This window comes from Netta rufina, assembly GCF_964035555.1.
Source record: "Netta rufina genome assembly, chromosome: 1".
NCBI lineage: Eukaryota > Metazoa > Chordata > Aves > Anseriformes > Anatidae > Netta > Netta rufina.
In genome coordinates, this window is record NC_140123.1 from 194,439,716 (window position 1) to 194,459,406 (window position 19,691).

General features: G+C 37.0%; 1 protein-coding gene across 3 annotated transcripts in view; it reads left to right on the plus strand.

Moving 5' to 3' along the window:
* The window catches only part of PHTF2 (putative homeodomain transcription factor 2), a 67,150-nt gene extending 51,010 nt beyond the window's left edge, over positions 1–16,140 (plus strand). For all 3 annotated transcript variants that reach the window (XM_084293796.1, XM_084293798.1, XM_084293797.1), the window contains 7 exons: positions 398–670; positions 1,715–1,846; positions 4,015–4,101; positions 5,108–5,263; positions 9,169–9,264; positions 12,914–13,039; positions 13,803–16,140. In XM_084293796.1, the coding sequence (XP_084149922.1) occupies positions 398–670; positions 1,715–1,846; positions 4,015–4,101; positions 5,108–5,263; positions 9,169–9,264; positions 12,914–13,039; positions 13,803–13,823 (891 nt within the window). In that variant the 3' untranslated portion in view covers positions 13,824–16,140. The remainder of the gene's footprint in view (positions 1–397; positions 671–1,714; positions 1,847–4,014; positions 4,102–5,107; positions 5,264–9,168; positions 9,265–12,913; positions 13,040–13,802) is intronic.
* The last annotated feature ends 3,551 nt before the right edge of the window (positions 16,141–19,691 follow it).

Below are 19,691 nucleotides of genomic sequence, written 5' to 3' on the forward strand. Positions count from 1 at the left end.
GATACAGTTTTCTGTGCAATCATAGAGGTAAACCTTAATAAAGCCATAGCCAGCACTACAGGATTCCAATTCTACATGCACTGTAAACGCATGGATTCCATTAAAGACTTTCAACCGAAAAGCAAAACACAAACAGGAGTAATATGCAGGATGTAAGCAACACAGTTGGACTGGTGCACTTTGCTAATTCAGCGCTGAATTAATTTTTAATGCAAGAATATACACTGAACTGTTTGCACTGCCATGTTACGTTGCCTGTGTTTTTTAACTGTCATATTTGATTGCTTGGTTGAAGGTTTCATATAATGTATAAGTATTCTTCGTGATAATAAGACAGTATCATTAATAAGGACAAGATTAATTTCAAAATTAAATATAAAACTTGTTTTCTTTTTAGGTGAACAGTTATATACCAGGAATCGGTTATCAGATTTTTGGAAACGTCATATCTTTAATCTTGGGCTTAATGCCATTTGTGTTTCGGCTTTCCCAAGCTAAAGACTTGGAACAGCTAGCTACGCATTCCGCCACTGAACTTTGTATTACTGCATTCGGATCAAACGGAGACATACTGGTTCTCTCAATGGTTGTTATAAGTTTCGTGGTCCGTGTGTCTCTAGTGTGGATTTTCTTTTTCCTGCTGTGTGTAGCAGAGAGAACATACAAACAGGTACATAAAATAAACCAAGAGGATTCAACTGAAACAAAATAAAGTGTTAGTTTTCTTTTCATCTTTGATTTTGTGGATATTTGAAATTTGGGTTCTTCGTTGCATGGAGATTCATATATCAATGATGACAAACACTTTGGTGGGATTACAGTTTAGGAGATGATCCAGATGCAAATGAGTGATGTTTCCTTTGAGCTCTGTAGCTAAGTCTTTTACCCAGAAAAGCATTTCTGAGGGCAAACATTTTATCTTTTATTTCAGATTTCTGGCTCAACTCATTGGCCCGTTCTTAGACATGTCCCAGTTTGTCTTAGTTTTCCTCAAGGAGAAGGAACTTCAGTAAAAGCTCCCAAAATTTTGAGTTTGTTCCACCGGTGTGTTTCATTCAAAACATTTCAGTACAAGTCAAAATAGTTCAGTCCAGGCGCTAGCTGAGAGTCCTGTCTGCTTTGCTGGCAGATCTGACCAGGGCCAGAGACTGAGAGCATTGCTATCTGCACAAATCCACCTGTTAATTTATTGCTTGCTTTTTGCAATTAAACTTTTTAAAAAGAATATCCCTTTTAGCTTAATAGCTTCAGAGTGTGGGTACTTATCAGTCTACAAAAGAAAAAGATTATACTTTCTTTTCTCAAATTATGGTTAAAACATGGGACTTAATGCAGTAGAACAGCATTAACCTGCTTTACTTATCATTTCTGTTGAAAGAAAGTTCTAGGATGAGCACTCTAATGTGAGTTATGGGCTGGTTTGATTCTCTCCCAGATTTCAGTAGTATTTCATACCTGTCATATGAAATTTGAAGAAGGAAAGTATGGCTACATCTTGGTTTTCATTAGAATAAGAGGACTTTTATAACTTTTTAGTGTATCCCCTCTTTTAGTAATATGCTTCTCTTATTTCTACACTGTAATTAACATATTTTACTTTACATTGATACATTGTACATTACTTTGATATATTAAGTGAAGCTTTTTCTCCATTTTATTTTTAGTGCCCTCAAAAATGAACTGATAGTTACATTAATATTTTTCTTCTTTGCAGAGGCTACTTTTTGCCAAACTTTTTGGTCATCTAACATCTGCCAGAAGAGCAAGAAAATCAGAGGTTCCTCATTTCCGTTTGAAGAAAGTACAGAATATAAAAATGTGGCTTTCTCTCAGGTCGTATCTAAAGGTGAAATAATGTACATTTTTCCCACTGCTTTAATGTCAAATATCCCATATGCTCTTGATGAAAAGTTGGTATTCTGGTCTGAATTTTCCCTGTATGAATTTATTCCTGTTGGTGTACATGTTTTCTGTACACTTCATTTTGGTGACTTGTGGCTACCACCATCTGTAAGCAACCAGATTGTGAGGAAGTAAATGTCTGTTTTTTTTTTTAACTTGGTATAAAATATGAGTGTGTTCAGAGTAGGAGTTTTGTGTTAACTAATGCTATCAGAAAAGTGTCTCAGGTGAATATGTTGGGTAAATCAGCACTTGTGGTATAATACAGAGAGTAGGTTAAAGAGCTCCACTAGTTGGTGTCATTAACACACAAGGAGTTTATGAAGCAAGACAATTTGCATGTATATTCAATACTGTGAGTGCATATGCACCACGTGAAGCTAGAAGTTATGCCCAAGTAGAATCCGTAAGACAACTCATATCACTTGAGCATCTCCTTATATCCCTCTAATGTTCTTTTCAAGCTATAGCATTCTGATGATTCTTTGCGAAAAGGGTCTTACGATCTCAGCTTTTTGTTTCCAAGGTTTTTTCATTTTTCTCTCTGCATTAGGTGTATATAGCATGGCATTTAGTCATTAAACCTTTGGTTTCACTGTCATCTTTTTTTAAAATAAATATTTTTCCTTATCAGGCTTGTTGTACATTGTAACTGGTATGTCATGACAACTGTTGATGACACTTGCTACCTTTTCTCCCTTGGGTATCTATAAACTCTCCACATCGTTAGATGTTTTTTTTTTTTTTTTTTTTTTTTGAAACTTCACCCTACTGAAGCAGCTGCCCTTCAGTGGGATCTGAACCATCTACTCATGGAATTGATGGGATAACTAATTGAAGCTCTACAGCCATCTCATATTTTAAGTTTTCTGGAGGAGTCCTCTATAATGAGTATCACTCAGGTTTCATTGTTAGTAAAAGCTCAGGGATTAGCATTGTTTAGTTGTCTAATCTCTCTCAGGTTCCATTACAGCGTTTTACCCAAAGCTGTGTCCAAGAATTCCCTCAATTGAATACTCTTTCCTATATTTTGCCCAAACATTTTCTCTCTGTGTAGGCTGTTTCTTCATCTTAGATGTTAAATGGCTTTCAATTACCTACTTGCATGGATCAATTCATTCAGGCTTCAAAACACCTTTACCTCCTCTTCTAAGGAGGGGGAGTGAGAGAGCAGTTGTTGTGGAGTTAGCTGCCTAGAGCGGTAAAAGCACCACAGCTTGACTTCCAAGTTAGCTATTTTTCAAAATGCTCATCTTGAAGAGGAAAAATAAGTTTTCTAAACACAGATGAAGCTGTTTGGTTTCTCTAGAAACACTTTTTTTGGTGAACAGCAACTGATAATCTTTTTTTAGTGGTGGCAATAACTTTGCTTACATCTTTGCTCCCTTCCAACAGCAGTCAAGAAAGTGTAGGTAAAATCTGCTATCAGTACTTTCTAGATATGTAAAGGATTATGTAAACACAAAGAAGCTGTGGTGTGGAGACTGAGGAGTCTGGAAGGCAGGAGTATAAGCAGGCAAAGTTTTTAATGTAGAATGTGATCTTGAATTTGAAAGATACATTACTTTAAGGGGAATTGAAGTGGTTTGTTTACAACACCCCTTGTGTTATGGAAGTATGGGTAGACTGTGGCAAAGATGTGCCCTTTAAACTTTACACTTTTTCTTTGTAGTCTGTACTGCGTTGCTGGGTGGGAGGAAAGAAGGATAGCAGCATTTAAACAACAAAATGTCATTCTTGTGCTTTAAAAACTGCACATGCTGGCATTGTTGCAGAGAGTGTCTTTCCTTCTTTCCTCACAACTGTACCTACGTTTTCCACATAGGTGTTGTACTGAATTTGCTACTTCACATTATGAAAGACTGAAAAAGTGGTATATGTTCTTTTTTCATAGTTATCTTTACATGTATGCAACTGAATTAAATCTTATATGCCTTTGGAGGTATCTACATGTAGTTATATTTATAGGTTCTAATATTGTATTGAACTTAAATTACCAAACTACAAGCTATGAGGAAACTCTGTTCTAGGTGTGAATCTAACTGGATGCACTAAATATGACTGCTGGTTAGGTACCTTCTCACTCATCTTAAACATCTCCCTTATTTTCAGCGTCGAGGTCCTCAGCGCTCAGTTGATGTCATAGTTTCATCTGCCTTCCTACTGACTATCTCCGTTGTATTTATCTGTTGTGCACAGGTGAGGAAATGCCACATGACTTAAATAGTTTTTAAAATAATAGACTGCCTTTTGTGTGATTATTCCTATTAAGGTAAAAGACCACAGTGAAAAATCAGTAACAGCTGTTATAGCTTTTCAGAAGATTGAGCTCCATTTATATTGTTCATTTTATTTACTTTAGAGTGTTATCCCCTAGCCATGCTCTAATAGCTAAAGTTACAGTGTCATTACTGTACATGTTAGTGTAATTACTGGCATGGTGGCATTATTATTACTATTAATGTGCCCTTTTTCATTGCATTGTTGGTTTTGGAAGACTGTTTATTCTAGCATATTATATCAAAACAGACTTTGCAAAGATATATAAAAAAATATATATATTATTTGAGATTGCACTTAGATTATGAATTTGTTGGTTGTGATAGCCTGCCCTCTAGTGGAATATTTTTTAGTAAGCAAATCTAAGTTTAAATAAGATTTTTACCAGTAATGAAGCTTTCTGCTTGAACTTCGCTTTCAGCATACAGGGAAGCTTCTGAATTACTTCTAGTTGCATTTTTTCCACTTCCTTCCCTAGTTAATGCTAATGTGTTTTCCTGGTAGCAAACTATAAATATTTAAAATGATTATAATTGAACAATAACACTATTTGAATTAAATTTTCTATGTAATTCAGTACATTTGAAGGTATGTTTGTTTTTCATCACGCTTGGTGTCTTTGCAAGTTCAAACTTGTGTTTAAATTATTAGAATGTAATACTTTTTTACATTGTTTTAGAATATAAAAAAGAATGTTTAAATTCTGAGTCCTTTATTTCACTTTCTGATTCAGCCTTTTCATGGATACAATATCTTTAACAAAATTTTGATTTTTAAATTATGATTCAAAAATCTTTTATTCCTGAAAACAGCCCATGTACTTACTACTGGGAATTTTTTCTTGGAGTTGGGGAGATATGTAATTCTTTCTTTATGTTGCAACAGAAATATTAATCTGAACTCAATTTTTCTCATTTGCTTTCAGCTGCTTCACATGCACGAGATCTTCCTTGATTGTCACTACAATTGGGAACTAGTAATTTGGTGCATTTCACTAACACTTTTTCTGTTACGATTTGTTACTCTTGGATCTGAAACCAGTAAAAAATACAGCAATACCTCAATATTACTTACTGAGCAGGTGAGAATTTGTGTAATTGTACATTTTTCTATCTAAACAAACATTCTTCTAGTACGTCTTAGGCATGCATTGTAGATGCATTAACACAGGCTGAATCGGAGAATTAATTGTGGTATAGTGAGACAAGTTATTCAAGATCCCTACAACCTAAAGTTAAGTTTCTCTAGGCAGTGTGTGTCTTTGTTTAAAAGTTGTGTGGAACATTGAGATGGCCAAAAGCCATCTCTTCAAGCAAGCATGCTTAGACATATGAATATGTGTCAATTGATATGGTTAAAGATTTAACAGAACACAAGCAAAAATGTCTGACCTCTCAAAGTATTGTATTAAGAGTAAAAGATTTGAAAACAAATTTACTTTCTGCATTGAGTCACTCTGCAGTCCAGTAATTCTGACTTCTAGGTTACAAGGATTACATATAGTGTCCTCTAGGCTCCATGGAAATTTCTTCTTTCAGTCATCTCTTAAGCTTGGCTTTAGTTCTACTTACTTTTACCCTCAGGAATGTTCTATTCAGCATTTGTATTGCAAACTCCCTCCCTGCTCTGTCTGGTACTGCTGATAGTTTTCCAGGCTTAACATGTTCAGTTACTGTCAGGTAAGAAGCTTCTCTTCTTGGTCTGAGAGGTTTCACACCAGTGCAAAACATCATTCAGGACATGATGAGGCTGGGCAGCGAGAAGGCTAATAACTTCTAACTTAGTTAGAAAGAACTAACTTCCAATGTTTATAAAAAACATTTTAAAAATAAGTCTTTAATAATAAGTCTCACTCATATGAAGCTTTTAAATACATGCATGACATAACTTTTTGCTCTGCAAGATTTTCCATCTCCTGAGTTTGGGGTTGGAGTGCCAGAGGAAGACATCCAAGATATGGTAGTGTAGGAACAAGAAACATTCTTTTTCATATTGACAATTACAGGAAGTTGGTTGTAAGCAGTGATCAGCATAAATATCTTATGTGTGGGCTTTAACACTTGAAAGGTGAAGTGATTTTCCTATGGTTGCAGCCTCATCCTTCATTAGAATTTTAAACATTACCTTTAATAAATACACAAACCATTTATTTAAATCACTTGATGCTTTGCACTAAATAGCAAAAAAAAAAAAAAAAAAAAAAGTATTTTTCTTTCTGAATGAACTCTGAGCTGATGACTGTCACAACTGTTCAATTTTTCTAATGTAAGTAATGTGGTGTGCTAGCACTACTTAGTACTTTTTGGATTTTCTTTTAAAATCTCAGTTTAAATTATTCTTGAAAAGTACCTCAGCTCAGTTACACTAAAAAAAAATAGATTCTTAATCTAGGAGTAAATGTACAAGCACATGAACAGACCTGCAAAGAAAAGACTGAAGTCGAATCAGTCACTAAGTGTGATGTGGAGTTTGATGTGATCCTCTAGTACAATAGACACAGGTCCTGAGAGGTCTTTGCATTTGTCTGATGGTTCACAGAATATGAGTAGCCTAATGTCCCAGTGAAGTTTGTGTCCTGTTTCTGGAATGAAAACGGGGGCAAATGTTGGAGACAGGTACTGGAAAGTAAAAGAATGCGAAGACGAAGGCGAGAGATTGAGGAAGTCCAGCTTTTATTTTACTTTAGGGGGTTTCTAAACTATACTTTTCATGAGAATCAGTCCTTAAACATTTAAAACCAGATAAGTTGAAAAGTTTAGGTTGAAAGAAGCAGTCTCTCTATTTGGTCCGCAGAACTGTAAGTAAATAAATAAACAAAAATTCAGGAAGTGTTATGTCATCAGACATGTTGTATTGAATCCAGCTTATCCTATTATAATTCATTTCCTTCATAAAGGCCCTGAGAGAGTGCTTTATTAAAAACAAAATATAATTCACAATTGTTTCTGAGAAAATAAAAAGGATGCACGTCACCCTAGACAGAACTCATTTTGGAGTGGTTACATGTATTAGTTGGATACCATGCCACATTTGTTCTTGAGTTATATGCATATAAGTCTGATGTTTTGGCCTGTTGTGAGAAACCAAACCCACACTATTGGCTTACACTCACTTGATTATCTGAAAAAAAAAAGTATTTCTGAACTCGTATCTTTGAAAATCAGACACTAATGGCATTAGGCTTGCTGTAAAAAGAGAACGAAGCTTTAAAACAACCACACACACACACACACACACAAACACACACACACACACACACACAAAAACACACACAAAAACACAAACAAAAAAACATTAATCCTTTAATCCTCAGATTCAAACAGATGAGATGAAGTTGCAAATTCTACTTTGCATCAGCAAATTTCCAAGCTCTTCTGTATGCTTTATATCCAGCCTATTAATTTAATGGTTAGGAGTCATGATGGGAAACTAAAAGATCCGTCGTTTTTGATTAAGGCATTTTTGACTGTATGCTGTTTGTCTCTAATTTTTCCAAGTCCTGAAAGTGTTTTTATTTGCTCTTGTAAAGTAAGTACGCCTGTGGCATTCCCTGTTGAGAAAAATACAAGGTATGTTCTGATCCAAGTTGTCGTCTTACCAATTTCAAGCCTCAGAAATGGGTATGGTGGATGGCTGGGGGATGTGCATATTCAAACTCCCCTTGTGTTTCAAAGGATATTACTGAATGGTAATTTTTTGGGTAAATTAGTGAAATCCGTTCAAATTTGTTGAAACAAATTTGAACCTTCCCAGGATTTGTTACCTACATTTTTTTCCTAGATTTGCCAAACTTAGACTTTATTATTGGTTTATTCCTGTTTCTAAAAAATTTGAATTGGTGGTATCAGAAATCTTTTATTTAATGTCTGGAATCACTTTGCCTCTAAAAGCATAATTTACTTTGAAATGAAATTGATGGTTGGGGAGCTTAATTTGCCTTGGAATATATTAGGAATTCTTTTTGATTTTAACTTAATTATAAAAGCAACTTCCAGTGGCCTTTTCAGAGAGAGATAAGAAAATTCAGTTACTCTTGTTTGCGTGACATTGTTTTTACTTCAGTAACTGCTTTACAACAGGACTCCTGTAGAGACACTTCGGCAACTTTGCTGCTGTAGCATGGTTAGAGTCTCTCATCTGAAGGACTACTTGAACATATCTCTAATTTCTTTTTGTACATTTTTGATCATTATCATCCTGAAATAAATAGCATTTATCAAGATACCTTTATTTTCTTATGCAATAAAAAACAAACCCCACCAAGCTAACTTGGTCTGGTGTAGTATATCAGATAGGCCAATTGGGAATGAAAGCTGATGTTTCAGAGTTGCCAGAAGACAGCTCATTTGTACTCTTAGCTAAACTTTCTTTGGAAACAATGATCTAAAGAAGTCTGCATCGCAGAAATATTAAAATGATTGATATGCTGTTCTTCTATAGCAATAATGAGTTTAATTCAATTATTTTTCACGTTTTTCAAGGCACTGGGAAGACTTTCTGCAATCAAGGTGTTCATGAACTATTCAAGGATACTAAAATAGTTTAAAAGGAATGATATTGTAGCAGAACTATGTATTATCCTTTTGGTCAATTCAGTGACCTTTGGGGATGTTAATCCTATAACGTCTGCATAGTAGTATAATAATTTCTGGAAATGAATCAACAAACCTCAAAGAAGGAAAAATGTGCAGACATTCTATGTCTAAAAATTGCTTTGCCCAATTTCTAGATGAAATTAAACTTTAAAATTGTTCCTGTAATAGTGTCAAATATTGTATCATAAAACATTGTATTTTCCTAAAGTACTGAGCCCAGTACTTGTTCTTAAAAACTAAAAAAGAAAGCAAAGAAAGTTTCTTGCTTGCAGAAATGTCATTGCTGTTCTATCATATACATGCTGTGAATAATTACTTCATTTTATTATGTTTCCAAATGAGTTCCTTTGAATTCTGAGTAATGGTGATACTCATACTTTGTTCAAATCAGATAAACTTGTACTTGAAAATGGAGAAAAAGCCTAATAAGAAGGAGGAACTGACACTAGTGAACAACGTTTTAAAACTTGCTACTAAGTTACTGAAGGTAAGATGTAAAGCAGTATTACTGTATTGTATGTAAGATGGAGAGTAGATTGCTTAATGAATCACGTGTTACTTCTGCAGGCGGTACAGCATACTTGGGTATAAATCTCCTCTGTAACTCTGTCACAGTGACTCTACTTGTTCATACCACTTCAGTCTGTTATGTTGCTGTCAGTGTGTGCTACAAACAATTTTTACATACAATAAGTTTTATTCTCTATATGAGTAGAGTGAGAGGAGGAACTTTAGGGTGGACAGGATGATGAACCCTCAGGAAATGATGCACTTTTGTTTTGATATCTGTTTCTAATATATATAAATAAGCTACTAGATGACTTGCATTCTTCCGCAAAAATAATTCCTCGTAAAAACTGTTAGTGGTCAGCATTTCAAACTAAAACTTGATTATGCTTGATGTCTTCTTTACTTACAGGAATTGTTACATAGGTCCATTTATATATGAATTACAGATATGGGTTTCATTTAATATATTCCATGTCAGCTGTGTTTTTGAACTATAGAGCCATGTTTGCATAGAACTTCAGTGATCAGTGGAAAAGATTTAGCTAATAGAATATTAACCTGTTTGCCAGCTAACTGTCTTTGGAGGGTAGGAGGTATTTCGTCATGGTGAGAGGAAATGTTTTTTTTTTTTTTTTTAATTACTTGCAATTTCTGTAATTGTGCTGAAGAAAATTCACCTTACATCTGGATCTAGAACATGGGCATGCTTTGGGCTTGCTTTATTGTTGTTATTCGTAGGAACAAACCAGTGGTTGAGGTTCTCAGGAAGACACGTTTGAATCCTAAATTGCCTTTTATAAGTTCTTTTTATAAGTTCTTCTGTTGTTTCAAACTCACCAGTTCGTTGTAGATCAGGGAAGCAGGCTGTTTTGTTCTTCCAATTGTCTTGGAGCTTAATTCTTGCTCTGTAACTATCTCATTCTCCTTCAGAGCAAACATTTCCCTAATCCAAAACTTACCTGATGGTTACCTGGATGCAAAATAAGAGTGAATAATTTAACACTTGAAAAACTTTCAAGAAATTATTTCATTTTTTGGGGGGGAGGGGGGAGGAACAAACAAGACCAATTAAATCTAGTTGTGTGCTATTTGCAGTAAATTTAAGAGTAAATAACTTACAGTCCCTTGAAGTGCGCTTCCCCAGAAAGGAAGCAAGTCTTGATACTACAGAAAAATTCATGACTTGCCTCCCCACCTCTCATGGCAAGGTGTCCCAGTGTTCAGTCACACTTCTGCTGTTAAGTGCAAACTTTATTTTAAAATTAAATTTGTCTAGCTTCAACTTTCGTTACTCAGATCTTGTTGTACATTCTGCATTTATGGTAGAGTTCTTAAAAGCTGCGGCTGACTTGTTATTCTGGGGTTAAGAGGGAATTTAGTAACAGCATTTTGATTTTTCCTTCAGGGAATCAACTTTTTCAGTTAGTCCAAGATAGAGTGCTCATGTGGCACAGTTTTCCAGGGCTTATTAGGCACCTATAAAAGTATTTTCCTTCCCTTCCATTTTTTTAAAAAAGCTGCAGCACAAGAACATCTGGTTTGAGTATAGCACAATTGCTGCTTATTCCACATGTGGAGATGCCCACGAGTAGAGAATGACTGGATCATCATGCAGTAAACCTATAGCAATTCTTTAAATGCCCTTGTAACTTTCCTCTGCAGTCAAGAAAATTCAAACATATTAAGAAAAACAGTTTTATTTTCTGGGGAGAGAATGGGAGCATATACGGGAACTTTAAGGCCTTGCTGCCTCATTCTACCAGACACCTAATTCTGGTCACTTATTCCTTTGATTCCTGTATACCAAGATGCTGTTCTTAAAGTGAAGCCTAAACTGTGTTTAATATGGTCAGCTAGTAGCTGAGATGATGGACTGTTCCCTCTAGACAGCTGAGTAATTCCCCACCACTACAACTTTAGCAGTGTGTCTGCTCCCATCATCTCAGAAAGGTGTGCAGCTCTTCCCGTGTGAGAGATGAAGACTGACAAAGCAAGAGTCTAATTTGAGAGCTATTGGTAGAGACATGGAGAGCCTGACAATTACTGGCAGCATCTCTTGATATAGCAAAGAGGGACCACAAAGCTTTCAGGAGCCAGATTTGGAACAGACAGAAGAAAGCAGACTGGTGGAAGTGGTCAATGGATCCTGTGGATGCAGGAAGATTATCTAGATTCAGGAAGAGACTGGACAAGTAGACTAGACAAAATGATTTAGATGTGATAATGTAGGTGGGGTCAGAAGTAGCTGCAGTTGGTGCCAGGATGCTGGTGAACTTTGAGTAATCCAGTTTAGTGTTTTCAATGTATTTCTCAGTGGTTTTCAAACCATTTTTTTTTCCCCCCACGTTTTACTCTTTCCAGAAATGTAACAACAGGGTCTTTCCCATAGAGGGGTGGGATCCGTGACACAAATCCCACACCATCACCTAGTTACTATTAGAACATGCCTAAAAGTGAGTGGGATTTCCAAACCACCTGATACAAGCTTTAAATAAATTCCTGGTAGTTAGTGGTCGAATAAATTACTTATCTCATGCCTAGCAGCTAAATGGACTTTTTTTCTAATTTTGTCTTTGGATCATTTTGGTCCTCAGGCTTTTACTGAAGATTGCTACAATGAATATGCTCACTATTTTCTTACTCCCAAAGTTGATAAGATGAATCTGCAAGCTGAAAGCCTTTTCCTTAAAGAAATTCTCTGCTTTCCTCTTCAATAGCATGTCTTTTGTATCTTTTGTATTTGCAGCAGAATTTAACGCCACGTTACATCTAAACAGAAAGGTAGTTTACTCTGATTTCATCTCTTCTCAAAGAAGAGTCAGAGCTCTGAAATTCTTCTTTATTAAAATTTATTTTATAAAATCTTGTTCAAGACCCAGGATGTGTAAGGCAGGAGGAGAATGAAGATGAATTTAAAGCTAGAAAATATAGATGACCAAAGTGGTGATAGCTATTATACTTCATATAATACCTTATTGTATTTAAAAATTCTTTTTTTTTTTTTTTCATATATTTCTAGGTCAGAAGTGTTTTGGTTATTCACTCACCAAGAACAAGAAAAAGTTGCTTTGTTCAAATTTGTTGCAGATTAATTTTGGCTAATATTTTGATTTTTCTAATAAAGATGTAAAATATTTGTAGCTAAATGCTTATTAGTGTTCTTTTCAATCCTTTATCTTCCTTTTCTGTCTATATTCATTGTTAGTTATTCTCAAAATTAACGGAAAAGGAAGGGATTATGAAAGATGTTTTTGTTATTTTTTTTCTAGTAGTGAGGTATTCCTCTGTTAGCTTTTTTTAATGCTGATGATGATTTTGGGAAAATTTTGAGGAATTCTAAAAAGTTGGCACCTTGGTACCAGCAGAACTAGCTCTCTGCTTTCCTGTCTCCACGAGCAAATTAATAGAAGCTCCAGATGGGTAGTCTCCAATTTTTTGAAGGATTATTTAGACATCTGAAACATTATTTCTATTTTCTCAGATTCCAATTTGTTTTAATGTTTTAAAGCAACTTAAGGCAAGAAAATAAGTAGTTTTTAATGGAGAAATGCTCCTTCTGATACTTAAATGAACAAACCATTGTGTCATTTCTGCTTTTTAACAATGTCATTGTTTTACATTGCTAGGAACTGGACAGTCCCTTTAGGCTATATGGGCTTACAATGAATCCACTGCTTTATAATATCACCCAAGTTGTCATCCTGTCTGCTGTTTCTGGTGTCATCAGTGACTTGCTTGGATTTAATCTAAAGGTAAGTACTTCCTTTTTTTTTTTTTTTTTTTTTTTTTAACCATGGTGTTTGGATTTATGGTAGTTGAATTGTGTATTATAAATTAGTGAATTCTTAACTGTGTTAACTAGCAGATTTATTGTTTGAAAATGGTTGTGAAATTTAAGCTATATCAGAAAAACAGTGATGTATTTGTCACTGCAGCCCTTTTAAAATTTATTGCATTTTTGTGGTGCTCTAACTTTATTTAGGGCATGATCATGAAGAATTCATAGACATAAATACAGAAACATTTATACACACAAGTGCAAGACCTTATTTAACTTATGTATATATTCCAGATCTGATTTCTCTCTTGAGTTCCTCACTGTTGACTTTGCATCTTTGGATGCAAAGAGGTGCAAGCTATCCTTTTGTCTTGCACTGCAGTAAAGTATTACAGTAGATACAGTATTATCATGACTAACGTTACAGTGTTGTTTTTTTCATGGTTTAAGGACTGTCTCATCAGGTCCTACTTCCTGAACCTCTCTGAACTCTGGAAACTGTTCCAAGATTCAGGTTATGGGATACCTTAGTGCAAGCTTGTAGGCTAAAGCCATTAATTAGACATTGAATTTGCTTACATATACCTATTTTTTTCTATTACAAGTAAACGAATATAAAATTTCACTTCTGTATTACTAAATACGTAGCAAATGCAAAAAGAAAAAAGATGTGTTGTTGTTGCTTTGGTAAAACTGAGATGGGAAATAACATTGATTTACTGCTTTAACTTTTTCAGCTGTGGAAGATCAAATCTTGACAATATAAAAGAAGATGAGATAACAGTGTTATAGAAAAACTCACTGATTGACAAAACTGCCTCAAAGCAGCCACTGAATCTGTACTTCAGAAGCTACAACCTCTTCAAGGATGTTGTTTGAAAAACTGAAGAGTTTACATCTGACTGTCTTGTGCAATCTTTGTATTTATTTCATCTTCTCACTGTTTTATTTTCATTTTAGCTGACATTTTATTTTCAAACTATTTGTTTAGTTTTGGAAAAGATCAGATTTCAGAAGGGTCAAAAACCAAGCATCTGACAACTTGAAATCCTTGCAATTGAACACACTAAATTACCGTATTTGCTGTTACAGCTGAGGCCAATGTTGAACATTTTTAGTTGCATCTGAAAATCATTTGATATTTGATTAAGTGTGGTAAAACGGCTTAGAATATTTCATTTGCACCAATCATTTACAAGGACAACAGAACATCACTAGATGTTCTGTTGCAATAGATAAGACATAAAAAACAAGGTACTGACAATACAGTATGACAGGTAGCAGAAATATTTTATATTAGTATTAGAAGCAAGTGGGAATTTTTAATATTTTGAGTAATTCCAGGATCTAAACTGAGGAGACTGCAGTTTAAGTACCCTGGGATATTAATAAGGTATTATATAACAGGTCAACAAGTGCTCTTTGTTAACACTTTTATTAGAGCAATAATTGTAAATGGTTACCATGCTGTATGATATTTTGATAAAAATTAAATATTGTATTTATTTGAAATACTGGGCTGTTCTGCGCAGCTCTGACTGTGCATGCTCATATCTGCACTTTTTATTGTTACTTTTAATGAGAAACTTTATATATATACATATAAATGTATATTAATTGGAATATATTATGGTGAACTATGGAGCAGTATATATTATATGGTGAAACCGAGTATTTAAACAGGCAAAAGACATACTGGTGAACGGAATGCTACGAGTAACTGAGCGTAAGATACATGCTCTCCTCTCGTCCACTATAGTATATGCCATTCATACCACACTGAAGTTTAAGAACAGTTAAGCATGGAAAACGAGTTCTTCTGGTGGGCAGCAGAACTAATGAAGCCACGTATTATCAGATTTGTGTCTTCAGCTAACCTCCTTTTCCCCCCATTCCTCCCTAGCGCTTTTCCAGTGAGCTTGAGCCTTTGGTTTCCTACCTGTCCTCTCCCCCTGCCTCACACATGGACCAGTTATACTGACTCGTGGGTCTTCATTGTGACAAAAAGAAATGATCACCCCTGCAGAATTAAGTTTCTTGGAGCGGAATTTCCACTTCCATTAGGAGAATTAATATCACCTGGCTCAAGTATTCTCACATTTTATGTTTCTAAAGTAATGGCTTCATGGTGAAAAATGACAGTAATTATGTTACAGGAGTCTGCACATTATGCTAGATTTGATCTTGATTACCTTTAAAGATTTGGAGTAATATATCTTAAACTTCTGTGGTATAAAAATATTTTTATATATAAAGCAACACAAACAAGCGTTTTGTATTTTATTTGCCTCTGTACTAATGTTTAATAATGACCAAAGTGCATTCTGGTTTTTGAAAGAATGTATTCCTGGAGCTTTAAGAACATCCTCTCTTTAGTTTCTCATGTGAAAACTTCGGCTGCATCTGATCTGTTTCTTTTTCTCTGTTGTCCGATGTTGGGATTGTTTTTAAAAATTGCATACATTTTATACACAGTTTTTTCCAAATTATGGTACAGACCTGCATAGAACTTAATTTTGCACAAAATATATTTTAAGAAAAAAAAAAGTACAGCAGGAGTTCTATGGGGGATAAAAAATAAGGCTGTGGCTTTCTATAGCCTGTTACTAGTACACAACCACTCTTTAGAATGGAATTCTTTAAAAAGACCAATCTGTAATGGTGAATATACTGCTTTCAGTACCTTTAAAATAATAATAATAAAAAAAGGGTGGGAAAACATTGCAGTTTTGGTTGAATGGGAAATTAGTTTAACCACATATACCTCAGCAACTAGCACTGTGCTGGATTGTTGCACTAACAATGGTGACTTGGGAGGAGTAAAATAAGTGTGAAATGAAATTAAAAAAAATAAAATAAAAACCTTTTATTTGCTACCATTAGATATATTCATTATGTTAAAAATGGGAGAGGTTTATTGTATCCCTCGATCTGGGAAACCTGGTATGAAACTAGAGGCAAGTAGAAATATGGCAGATCTTGCGTGTTAACTGTTATTTTCGCCACATGTTTTGTAACTGAAAGTGTGATCCGGCGTGGAATAAAGCTTTCTATGGTTGATGGTGAAAAAGAAGAAAAAAAAAAAAGTGCAGTGAGCTTTATCTTCTGGTGATCTTCAGCATATTTCTGAGTCGGATTTAATTCATGCCTGTGAATGTACAGTTCTGCACGTGAGCTGGTGTTACACCAGCGGGCAGGGCTTCTGGCACCAGGGTGTCAGGAGGTCTCACTGGTACACCAACCACACATGGCAGGAGGCCTTGCTTTGGTGCTGGTACCCCAACCACACAACAGCATTTTAGCTGAGCACACGTGGAGGGCCGTGGGGTTTCGTTGTCATGTATTAACATAAACGCTCAGGGCGGAATCAAAGTGTGATCTTGGTTGCACCAGGGAAAATTCACAAGGTGACAATAGAAATAAGCAGGAAAAGGCAAGTAAAACATTCAGATTTTGTGACTTGCGTTAGCAGTCAGGTTGCTGCTAGGAGTTAGTCCTTTGAGAACTTACCCCAGGTACCTCCAGTACACTTCCTCATTTAATGCCTTAATTACACAGGTGTAAAGACTTAGCTTAGATTGTGTTGCAGAGTTAACAAGTAACTGCAACACATTAAAAATTATCCCCCCAAATTGGTATGAGGAAATCATTTTTTTTTTACCCTTTCCTTCCCTATTATTGTCTCTTTGATCATTTTACCCTTGAGCTTGACAACTTGCCTTCTTTAAACCAAACTTCAGAAGTCAGAAATTGCCTCAGATTGGGTTTCTTGATAAAAAGTGGATTGTCTGGGCTGCAAATAATGCCGTGTCTCCTGCTATCAGAGACTGAGGATTGCTCAGAGGGAAATGAAGAGTTTCTCTTTTCCTTTCCAGCCCTTGAGAGAGGAAGCAGCACAATAGTTAGCATGCACGCAGGCACCTGTGCCAGATTGAACAGCACCCAGTGCTGCTCAGATTCAATTTTCCCAGTGTGAGTTTGTGTAAGTGTATTAGCTGGCGTGAGAAATAAGGTCGTGCCGCAGATTTGTCCATTTGGCTCTCTTTGTTCCCTACATTTGTTTAATCAATTCAAGTGAAAGAAAGCACCGTCAGTTTAGAGACGAACTCCCAAAATGATGCAACTCATTTCGCTTGTGTCAGTCTTTATGTATAAATATAAACATTTATATTTGTATTTATATTATAAATATAAACAGTCCTTTATGTGTGTGCACACGCTTGCACTATTAAGCACCTAAACACCGCCCCCTTCTCTTTGTGCCTCTAACCCGCAGCAGTTATTTCCAAGCAGCTCCTGCCAGCTGAGCGTAATCTTCTTGGTAATGAAATTTACCAGGGATTAGGTGGCTGTCTCCTGACAGTATCGCAATCCAAACCCAGGTCTCCAGACACGCGGGTATAAATACAAGGAAATCTTTTGCTTTCGCTCTGTTCCATGCCCGTGAACGGCTGGGAGGCGAATTGCTTTGTTTAATTGCGGCATTCGCTGGGCCAAATGGAGCCTGAGCAGCAGCTTGGCACTGAAATGGGGGGGGGTGTGGGTTTGTGGGGAGCGTAGCTGCTGTCCTCAGGCATAGCAAGGGGCGTGTTTATCTTCCTTCAAGCCTTTGGCAGCAGGGCCGAGCGCTGCTTGACCCTCAAGGGGAGCGAGGCCAAGTCAAGCAGTCTCGGGGCAAGAGCTTGCCCATGAAGAAAGGTCATGGGGATAAGAGCTTGCCCGTAAAGAAAGGCCACTCTCCAACAGCTCCGCGTGCCCATGGCCATGGTCCTAAGCCGTGTAGGAGTCACTGACCTGGGTCACAGGTGTCTGAAAGCTGGATGTTGAATTGACCCAAGGCTGCCTTTACACTCCATAGAAAAACATTTCCTTTCAGAGGGGGGCTCACCCAGCTGATCTGGCACCAATTCCAGTCATCCTCTGGGGTTTTTCTCTCTTGAGTGTGAAAGGGAAATAGTGTGGATCATGTAGATGCAGATGTGAAACTTTCAGACACCTAAATGAGGGCAGGTCAAACCTACCTGTACATTTTATTGCCACGTTATTGTCAGACTGCAATTTTGCAGCTGGGTCACAAGTGCTCTTAGCAGGCCTTGCGCTGGCTGGCCAAGCGGCATGTGCAGGGCAGGTAGAGATAATGCAGAAAAATCCAACTTGCAGAGGGAGAACCAGCGATGTTTTACCCCTGTCCTCCAGCAAAGCATTGTCATAGAATCACAGGATCATGGAATGCTGTGGGTTGGAAGGGACCCTAAAATCACCCAGTCCCAACGCCCTGCCACAGGCAGGGACACCTCCCACCAGACCAGGTTGCCCAAAGCCCCATCCAGCCTGGCCTTATCATTTCCATCTTTTGTAAACCTGTACGGTGTAAGTTCCTTCTTGCTTCTTCTGAGTGTATTTGGGGAGCTGTTTATTCAGCTGACCTATATGGCTGGGAGAAATAACCCCACGGAGACAATCAGGGGCTGGCACTGGAGTTCTGTGTTGGGAGCAGGCTGTGGCCTCGGCTGTGCCTTGTTCTTGCTGCTCGTGGAACTGACTTCAGCACCTTCTTCCTTCCCCAAGCGCAGCTGCATGGTTGCTGCCATGCTCAGCCTGCTTCTCCAACCCAGGTGTGGTTTTTCTTTCAGCAGGGCTCCTTTCAGTGGTGTTCATACCACGAGCATCTGTGCCGATCCAGCTGCACGAGCAGGGGCTGTAGCTTGGAGCTGGTTTTTGGCTGCCGGCGGTGTGTTGTGTAGCTGCACGCAACAGTGGCCACTGGCATCCCCCCTGGAATAAACAGGAGCCAAGCTATTGAAATGGGACCAATTCTTGCTGTGTATAAAGTGGAATTCATATAGTGAATGCAAATAATACAGACAGGCAATGATTTTGGCCCTGAGGTGTCATAACACAGCAGTCAGAGACCATCGCTATTTCCTATTCTTTCCCAGGCACATCTGCTCGTTGTGCATGTCGGTGGTGCCACAAATCCTGCCTTCCTAAATAAAAATAAAAAATCAGAAATTCGGAGCATGCGAAAGGATAATTGTGAAATAACCATTGTAACTCGGAGGAAGCAACAGATGCTTCACTTGTTGCTGTGACTCTTTGAAGGAGTCATAATTGCCCAAGCATAACGAGTATGTGCTAATTAGTAACATTTCTTTGTGCAGCAGCATGATGGAATCCCTCGAAAACCTTCTTTGTTCTTGCCTGGTAACGCAAAGCCAGAGGATGCTTTGTTGGGACTGGCAAAATAGATTTTGCCACCACCTTTATATTGTTTCTTTTAAATTATTTTAACAGGACCAGTGATCTCTCTTGAAACAAAATGCAGAACAGATTATTGATGCTTGAAAATAACATTTAACTCCCTAGTAGTTTACTATATCTAGTTTCACTAAATGTAAGGTTGATTCCTTGTTGAAGTGACTGCTGCTAATAAAGATTTAACACCTGGGGCTCGCAGATGGGGAACACCGAGAGCTGCCAACCTCTCTTCTCCACATCTGATGGTTTGAACCAGCTCCTCCTAGCAGCAGCTGTGGCTTCAGCTCATCAAGATCCCAGCCCAGCTCCGCAAACCCAACAGCTGTCACAGCAGCACAAGAAAATGATGTAGATTTGACAGCTCAGAC